The sequence below is a fragment of the Littorina saxatilis genome, linkage group LG9 (genome assembly GCF_037325665.1).
Source record: "Littorina saxatilis isolate snail1 linkage group LG9, US_GU_Lsax_2.0, whole genome shotgun sequence".
Classification (NCBI taxonomy): Eukaryota; Metazoa; Mollusca; class Gastropoda; order Littorinimorpha; family Littorinidae; genus Littorina; species Littorina saxatilis.
Window position 1 is genome coordinate 15,127,793 of NC_090253.1, and position 9,712 is coordinate 15,137,504.

The 9,712-nt window shown below is 43.7% G+C and overlaps 2 protein-coding genes across 3 annotated transcripts in view; both read right to left on the bottom strand.

Moving 5' to 3' along the window:
- The window catches only part of LOC138977104 (uncharacterized), a 6,487-nt gene extending 2,808 nt beyond the window's left edge, over window positions 1-3,679 (bottom strand). The window contains 1 exon segment of the mRNA XM_070350013.1: window positions 3,670-3,679. Coding sequence (XP_070206114.1) covers window positions 3,670-3,679 — 10 coding nt within the window.
- On the bottom strand, window positions 1,118-8,632 carry LOC138975374 (lysosomal proton-coupled steroid conjugate and bile acid symporter SLC46A3-like). Of its 2 annotated transcripts, XR_011458632.1 has the most exons (4): window positions 7,544-8,632; window positions 5,657-5,881; window positions 2,484-5,338; window positions 1,118-2,274 (listed from the first exon to the last, which is right to left on the bottom strand). XR_011458632.1 is itself a non-coding variant. In XM_070348037.1 (3 exons), exons 1-3 carry the CDS (start codon window positions 7,829-7,831, stop codon window positions 4,364-4,366), a joined length of 1,488 nt encoding a protein of 495 aa, XP_070204138.1. In that variant the 5' UTR covers window positions 7,832-8,632; the 3' UTR covers window positions 1,118-4,363. The 2 variants fall into 2 exon arrangements, 1 of the variants encoding a protein (XP_070204138.1); XM_070348037.1 differs by having other exon boundaries at window positions 1,118-5,338.
- Window positions 8,633-9,712: the final 1,080 nt, after the last annotated feature.

Genomic DNA, 9,712 nt, shown 5'->3' on the forward strand with positions numbered 1-9,712 from the left:
AACGTGCAGTGAAAAACGAAAATCGGTTCAGCGCTGCGCGCTGAGAGCACGTGTTGAAATATCTCATCGATCAGGTTGTGTCCGGGGTCTCTGTCAATAAGCCCACCAAATTTGAAGCAGATCCATCGAGAACTTTGGCCGTGCATGGCGATCAATCACACACACACACACACACACACACAGACACAAGTCGTATATATATATAGAAGCTCTTATAGTCGCTTTTTTCATAAATTAATTCATGAACTGAAAAACTCACTCTGCACAGACAGAATAGTCAGGGTGTTGCTAGTTGGTATGTGTCCAAGCGGTGGGTTCGTCTTATCCCATGCTATAGCCTAGCCAGATCTGAGAGAGTAAGCCGAATTGTTTACATGAGAAGGACTTTGCCCTTTAAGAACGATTTTCGTCAATTAATCATTATTTGTTCTTTGTCATATTTTGTCTTTATTGTTATTACTATTTTTTTTTTTGCACGATAAATTTAAATTATATGGTTCGATGGTGGTGTGAGGTGGCGCGTGAAATTCAACTATGCATCTCCTGTGATAATTATGCAATAAACGTTTCTTCCAACCTATTACGTGTGTGTGTGTAGTGTGTGTGTGTGTGTGTGTGTGTGTGTGTGTGTGTGTGTGTGTGTGTGTGTGTGTGTGCGAGCGTGCGTGTGCGTATATATGTGTGTGTGTGTGTGTGTGTGTGAGTGTGCACATGACCAGTCCTGCACACAGGATTTCAGGGTGGCTCATCGATTAGTATCAACTAAGGGAGAAAACTTTGATAAGGATGTTCCTTACTAAGCACACTTAGGTTGCTTCCCTTATTTCGTCGTCATTGGACCATAGATATCTTTGATTGGACCTAACGTTTCTATAATTCTACTGTATTCGAAGACATTAAAAAAAGAGCACACACACACCCGTTTTGTGGTGAATTTAACCGTGTGTGTGTGTGTGCGTGCGTGGTGTGTGTGTTTGTGTGTGCGTGCGTGGGTGCGTGCGTGCGTGCGTGTGTCTGTATGTGTACATACGTGTGCATGAATGTGTGTTCATGTGGTTACATGTGGCCTTTTCATCTTGCAGTCGAATAAGAAAAGAACACACAACTGAACAGGAGCTGAATGGACAGTGAATAATATCTATTATCAAAGTACAATCACAGATCATGCTTGTTTAAGTAATTTCAACAGAAAGATAACAACAAAGAACAAAGAACGTCTCTCATTTGTTTCCATAATAAAAATAATATCACCACCACCATCATAGTGACTGCTACCTTATAATTAGAGCTGTGTACTTTCCGAGTCACATTTTAAATCCCCCTAATGGTTTGACCGTAAGGGCGTAAAACATTTATCATTAAGTTACATTTTTATGAGTGCCATCGTCACAATACACGGCATAGCTCAGACTAGATAGTTACAAAAGCGTAAATTGTGAGAACTTGTATTTTATAGCCTTGAATAAAAAAAACTACAATCACACTGAATATCAAATTTCTCTTCAAATTTAGTGATCTTGAATGTGGAAACTTTTAATAGATCTTCATCATTTAATCTGCTGGTGGGTTTTTTTCCTTTTGTTTTGGTGGGTGGTTTTTTTTTTTTTTTTGAGGGGGGGGGGGGGGGGGCGCAAGTTAACGTCTAATAACTAAAAGCATTCTTTAAAACGATGTTCTCCATTTTACACAAGCAGGCTGGTATGCTTTTTCGGAATGTGAATACAGCAGAATGTAATAAAGTAACCTGTGTGCATTTCTGGGCTTAAAAAGCTTAGAAACCAAAATAATCAGTTTCCCCATAGATCGCCCAAATGCCAATGCATGGGACCAGGTTCTGTATCAGTAAATCCATTCGCATGTGACACTTGACCCGACGCATTAATCGCGCAATCCCCCTCTATCTCCCTCCCCCTCCCCCCCCTGCCCCCTTCACACACACGGATCTGCGTATATAACTTGCGTAAAACACTCTTAGCTCTTTGGTTTTCAAATTTTTCAAAATCCATTTTAATCAATTCTAGCTTCTGTATCGATCTGAAAGCATCATGTCCGCAGCTACAGATACTATTAATACGTAGAGTTAACGCTATTTACATTATGTTTTCTGTTCCTTATCCTGGACAAAGTACTGTAAGCTATATCTGCGTGGAAGTTGTATATAAAAAGATAATTGGATACAATTATTTTTAATCGTTACCATAAACAAGTTGGATGTAATCTGCGCCGCATTTAATCAAGTAGTTTGCAAACAAAACCATTCAGATGCAAAACTCCCTGTGGCACATCTCCAATGACAGTGGAACACTTCCTGCAGGACTGTCCAACCTACCAAAACTTGCGAGCAGAGACCTGGCCTGCTGACACACCGATGAGGGACAAACTCTATGGACCCATGGAGAGCCTCCGGCGTACAGCAGCCTTCATCAGGGCCTCCGGAGTTGCTGTCTGAGCGAACGACGACGAAGAAGAAGATGCAAAACTACACAAATTATGAATATGAAAAGAAGAACATGGGTCCTTTATCAACCATGAGAACGTTTTGGTGAAGATTTTGTCAGTTGTTTTAGTAGTTTGGTTCGCTTGTTTTAATTTATTGAGTGTTTATTTGCTTGCTTGTATGCTTTGTGTTCGTCGAAATACGTTCCTTCTCTTCTAGCAGAGTATTCACTAGCTTGGGTCAAAACTTGACATCGCTAAAAACAATTATGTGCTAATTTCTATTGATTTAAAGTTAACTACTGCTGTCTCAGTGTTCTCTACAGATTAACCCCTTTCTCACTCATCCTCATCTTTTGGGAGGTGGAAACGGGTAAAACATACTAGGCCAAACAAAAATATATGTTGGTTTAGGGTAACGTGACCAAAAAAGATAGGGTCGGTAGGTCGGCTTTTATTCCTTTTTTTTTAAAATTATTATTTTTTACAATTTAGTCGATTTTAAAGGAGGTTACTCCCCTTAGTCTCGGTATGGTTCGCAAAATGTGCCAATATTTTTTTTAATTTTTTTTTTAGAAATGAATAAAAATTTAGGGTCGGCGGGAAAAAAATAGGGTCGGTCGGGGTACCATAAACCAACATATTTTTGTTAAGCCCTACGGTAATAACGTGTTCAAAAATGCCAACATGTGTATAACATGATTGTCTCCTTGAAACACGCATGAAAGACATCCACAAGCAGCAACGTACAGTCCCTTGTCTGTCTCGTCAAGCGGTGGAATTATGTTCCAAGAACGTATTCCACTTTCTTGTTCTTGTTTTTTGTTCTTCTTGTTCTTCTTGTTCTTGTTCTTGTTCTTCTTTTTCTTCTCCTTCTTCTTGTTCTTGTTCTTGTTCTTCTTGTTGGTTTAAGCGTGTTTTATTCATTTTCTTTGATACACGTTTCAAACAATAACAACATTAAGAACGTTATACGTTAACAAGCAGATGGCTAATGGACACGTTCTATAAATGACAGTCAATACACATTCCGATAACAAAACATGTTCTTGATCTTTTTCTGGTTCTTGTTCTTGTTTTACTTCTCCTCCTACGTTCATGGGTTGCAGCTCCCAAGTGCACCCGTTTTAATGCAGAAGTGTCCTTGACGTGTATCACCTTTTGATAACCCTTTAAGTTTGGTTCTTCAACAAGGTTTGCTTGTTGCGTTACAAGTCACGGGAAAGCACTGACGACACGCCATTTCCCTTAAAAAGACGATCCGATTCCCTTTTGTGGTGATGGGTCTGGGATCAATGCAACTCAGGAAGTGCAAGACGACTGAAACATCTCGATTTAGACTCAGCTTACCAGGTGCATTGGAAACTGTAATTGACAACAAAACTTCAAGAACGGAGGATAGCTGATGGTTGAACTGTTCAGCTTGACTGCTTGCACGTCAGAAACACAACTTTTCTTCTTGATGTTCTTGTTTAGTTGTACATGTCAAACCGCTGTACTTAACAATGGCGGTATTGAAGTGTTTTCAGAGTTTGTTTGTTTGTTTGTTTGCTTAACGCCCAGCCGACCACGAAGGGCCATATCAGGGCGGGTTTTCAGAGTCCCGGCTGTCAGTTTAGTTGATATATAAGTCAAATCGCTCTGTTTAACAATGATTGTTTAGCCTTGAAGTGTTTTAGAGTCCTGGTTGTCAGGTTAGTTGTTATATAAGTCAAACCGCTCTGTTTAACAATGGCGGTATTGAAGTGTTTTTGGAGTCCTGGCTGTCAGTTTAGTTGTTATATAAGTCAAACCGCTGTGTTTAACAATGATTGTTTAGCATTGAAGTGTTTTAGAGTCCCGGCTGTCAGGTTAGTTGTTATATAAGTCAAACCGCTCTGTTTAAACATAATTGTTTAGCATTGAAGTGTTTTCAGAGTCCTGGTTTTCAAACATCTTCGATCTCTTCACTGAAGCGTTCAACCACGCTGAGCCTTCGCCGAGGTCGACACCTGTGCACGACAATCGCCAAGGGAATCAAGCTAGCCGCGATCACAGACATCATGACGAAGAGGAACCCAGGGAACACGTCACAAGTCAAGGAGTACACGAAGGTGTAAACCACACTGCCCAGAATCTTGGCTATCGTCTCCGTGCCCGCGAACAGCGCGAAAGTCTGCCCGTGCTCCTCCAGGTCCACGCACTTGGACGCCAGAGACTTGAGCACGGAGATGGCTATCCCGCCGAACGCTCCCATCCCGACGGCGATGAAGACCATCCAGGTCTTGAAGGCCATGCCTACGAACAGCCCCCGCAAGGAGATGGAGAAGAGCGCGAGGCAGAGCACGAGCGTGTCGCGTGCCTCGCAGCAGTTCATCAGCATGGGGGCAAAGACGATGAGACAGAGGCCGGTGGTCAGGTCGCTGAAGCTGACCAGGTAGCTGTAGAGCGATGGTCTCCAGCTGAGGGGGACCCGGCTGACCAGCAGGACCAGGTTCTCTTGGTGACCCGTCTGGCACGACTGGTAGAAGAGGAAGATGATGAAGATGCAGGCGATGGCCGTCCTGCCGCTGCCCTCCCGTCGCTTGAGGAAGACGGTTCCGGAGCTGCAGAAGACGTCCCAGCACGTCTTGCCGCCCTTCTTGTGCAGGCGGTTCTTACGCTCGCGCGACGCCGCGTCATCGATGACGTAGAGGTAAATAGTGATGACGCACACCATGTGCAGAACGACACCGGAGCTGAAGGCGCACGGGATGTTGGCGACCTGGATGATGAGGCCCGAGAGGAGAGCCCCGCTGAAGCATCCCAGGTACTTGAAGGCCAAGAGAGAGGTGAACTTGGCGGTGCGGCGTCTCTCCAGGGTGATCTCAGACACGTAGCTGTAGAGAGCCATCGTGAACACTGCTGTCTTGCCGAAGAACCCCTGCAAGAAGAACGAGCTTTTGTTAGAGGACGTTTGCGTAGCACGAAATATGGTTTAGTAATTTCCTTCTTCTGCGTTCTCTCTCTCTCTCTCTCTCTCTCTCTCTCTCTCTCTCTCTCTCTCTCTCTCTTTCTCTCTCTCTCTTTCTCTCTCTCTCTCTCTTTCTCTCTCTCTCTCTCTTTTTCTCTCTCTCTCTCTCTTTCTCTCTCTCTCTCTTTCTCTCTCTCTCCTTTCACCCCAACCCCACAACCCCCCAAAAGTGACACCCCTCCCCCCTCACCCCCCCCCCCATATCAACACAAGCCTCCACAATCTCACCTGAAACATGGAGCCCATGAGGATGAAGCAGACGGAGTGCAGCGGGAAGAATGGACTGATGACGTAGAAAAGGGCAGCGATGATGATGCCGAGACTAGGCGTCATCATGGGAAGTTTCCGTCCGTTGCGGTCGCTCCACTCCCCCCACAGTATGCCTTGCAGGACGGCCGGACCGTAGACCAGAAACTGGTTGACCATCAGGAATAGGGCTGCCCGCTTCTGGATCTGTGACACGGGGACAGCTTGCCATGAATTTTGTGTTGAGAATATGTTTTCGATGCAATACCTTAGATACAAAGGCCCCAAGATCGCTTCCAAAGTTATACCATAAGATTCTGCCTTGCAAATTGTTCCATCGCGCAGGAAGACTACCTTCACTTTGCAAAAGAAAAGTTTTGTAAATCTTAATTAAAATTCGTAAAAAAGGCAAAAAAAAGTAAACTCTTTGTGAGGTTTGAGATGAGTTAGTTCCCCTGAGTTACTCCCTTTGTTCGTGTTCTAGTTAGTGTTACTAGGCTGCTGCGTCATATAGGGCGGTATCAGTATTACCGACAGATGCTCAGCCTCTGAACTACTTTTGGTCTCCTGCACCGGAGAGAAGCGGCGCCCTAAAGCTCATTCACTCACGTTGATTTTATTATTATAATGTAATAATTATGTCTGATGCGTGTTTGAGCAAATCGTGCTGTGTGCAATTATATTCAGGTACAGTGCATTCACACATTCTTCACATTCGTCAAATTTGCCATGATGAAATCAATGGTATCCCCTGAAGGCACACGCAGTCCTTCCCATGTGATTAAGATAGGCAACTCCTGGCAAAACCACGGATTAAAGGCACAGTCGGTAGCTCAGTTGCTACAGCACTGGACTTGTGATCGGAAGGTCGCTGGTTCGAATTCGGGCCGGGACGGACACGGGTCAACTTTATGTGAAGACCCAGTGACAGAAGCCATGTCCCACCCCCGTTTCACCACAATTTTGTTTGTTTGTTTGTTTGTTTGCTTAACGCCCAGCCGACCACGAAGGGCCATATCAGGGCGGTGCTGCTTTGACATATAGCGTGCGCCACACACAAGACAGACGTCGCAGCACAGGCTTTATGTCTCACCCAGTCACATTATTCTGACACCGGACCAACCAGTCCTAGCACTAACCCCATAATGCCAGACGCCAGGCGGAGCACCACTAGATTACCAATTTTAAAGTCTTAGGTATGACCCGGCCGGGGTTCGAACCCACGACCTCCCGATCACGGGGTGGACGCCTTACCACTAGGCCAACCGTGCCGGTTTTTCACCACAATGACACGTAAAAGATCTTGGTCATTCTACCATAAGTGCAGATGGCTGATACCACCTAAATACGCATATACATCAAAAGCCGTGAGGGCGTAAAACTCGAATCATATAACCCATATCATATCCTTTAGAGGCGTAATATTTAGCCTGTAGGACAGTAAGCATTCTCTCTTTCCAAGCGATTCGGTTAACGATATCAGATTCTTTTTTATCAGTTTTTTTTCACTTGGGATAAGACCATCTGGGGTTGGACGGAAAATGTGTGTGACAGTGTAAGATATAGTACATCGAGACAGACATTAATATGTAATCCTTGAGTGTTTTTGTCAATTCCCGAACTGTCGCTACCTCGCCAAAAACACAACTTCTACTACATGAACAATGCAATTCCAACAAATGCATGAAGCTTCGAAAAAGTGATTTCCCGACCACCTTCCCTCCCCCTAGCCCCGGTGATATAGTGGACAACGTAAGACAAGAATGAAGAAAGAAAAATAAGAAAGAAATACATAAAGAAAGAAAGAAAGAAAGAAAGACAGAAAAGAAATATATATGTATATATAAGAAGATTAAAAACAAAACCCACCAGATGCTCAGCCTCAGGATGCTCCCCCAGATTATCACAGATCGTGGCGTTGTGGACAAAGTAAGACATGCATGTGGACCTGACGATAAAGGGCTTGAGGGTGATGTCCACCAAGTTCTTGCCCGCAGCGTACAGGAAGAAGATGATCTCGGGGAGGAAGCGAAGGTAGTACTTCTGGTCCTGCTTCTCCTGCACGAGCTTGCTCTGGTAGAACACCTGGCGACCCACGGAGGCCTTGTTGACATGTGTTGCTTTGGGGGACGGCGAGTTGGTTTCCGCTACAACCATGGTGGCTTTTTGGTTGTTGTCGTTGATGTTGATGTGTTGTCGTTGGTGGTGATGATGTTGATGATATTGTTGTTGTTGCTAATGCTGCTGTATCTGCTGCTGCTCCTGCTGTTCTTGCTTTGATTTTTTCTGGTAGAGGTTGTTCGTATTGTTGCTCTCAATGTCGCTGTTGCAGTTAGTGTTCTTTCCTGCTACTGTTTCAAATGATCTCGATGTCGCTGTTGCAGTTAATATAGTTTCTGCTTCTGCTTCCAATGCTCTCTGCTGCTGTTGTTCTTGCTGTTGATGTATTTTCTACTGTTTTTAACTGGCACTGTTGTTGGTTAGGTCAATAATGTCCTCGTTAATTGTTTTGATCAGTTTGTCTTAATCTCACTTTTGCTTTGTTCTCAGCGTCCTTCTTTTTTCAACTTCCAGGACAAAAGCACCTTATCTGCTGAACGTTTTGCTTGGCTTTCTGAAGAAGGTAGCCCTTTTCGTTTCTTCTGCCAAGCTAGAAAGATGAAAACTGTCACCACAAGAACAGTCGAGAATGCTCAGAACTTGAACTCAATAGAGATTTGTGTGGAAGAGAAAACTTGACTTTTTGATCTTGATGGTTTATCGATTGATTAATTGACTTAAATGTTATCGAAAAGTAAAAACAATCGATTCACTTTCACAGTTAAAACAGTAACTAGCTCGCCGCAATATTGAAAATCATCCAGGAAAACAGTCCTTTGGGCGGCTGAATGGTTTTTGCCGGCGGTAGCATGGCTGAGGGTCGGAACCGCTGTTTCAGCAATACCGTCGGTGGCTCCAGATGGGGTTCGAGCAATGAGCGCACAACAACAGGTGCGGCCCGCCTTTATAATCTCGCCTACGTCAACGACAATCCCACAGAACTGCTGCTGATCGGAGTGCATGAGACTAGAGTGGATGACATCTGCTTGGTGTTGCACTCCCAGATAAAACTCATTAAAAATGTGAATAAGGTTACCTCCCCTTTTCTTTCCAGGGATGTCTGCAGGCATATTGCTTGACGGAACATATGCATGACATTTAAAATGAATCTGACTCGAGATTTAAATACACTATTATGTCCTTAATTCATGCGATTGATTTAGTTTCCATCTCAGTTTGTTTTTGACATTTGTCTCCAATTCGTACACACGTACACACGTACCACATAAAACGTCTTTCTTTACATTTCGCACCTGGTGCACTCTTTTCTTATGAACTCTTCTTACTTGCAGTCCGTCTTGTCTTGATTGGACCGGTTTGCATGCTAGGACGCCATTTGGTAATTAAGGTTCGTACCAACCCAACAGCTTGCCTTCGATCGTCATACATATCGACCAGATTATCGTCTTGAATACTGTGGGTTTGTTTTATTAATTATGTGCCCATTGTGAACTGAGCGTGGAGTCTATCACGCAAGATGAGTTGAAGGATTATGAACGCTTTGCACATTTTTTTGATCGTAGTCTGAAAGAGTCAGACATCCTTTATTTGTTTCACCAATTCAATATTTAATAATAACGAAGCAGCACGAGACGTTGTAAACCACACATTCTTTCACGTAAACATACACACAATATAATAACTTTTCGTTTGGATCATCTGTCACACGATAACAGAAAAAGGGGAATAGCGAATTTTGTTTTGGAGGGGGGGGGGGGAGGGGGAGAGGGGGGAGGGGGAGAGGGGGAGGGGGGCAAAATTAGTTAGTTTTTTTTGTCGAAGACCGTGAGTAAATGATAACAATAACAATAACAATAACAATAACAACACTTTATTGTCCACTAAAATGTTACATTTAAAATGGAACATTTTCTTCGGCACACCCTGCCTGCCTGTAAACGATTATAACAACAATTGGACAAAAGGACAACACACATA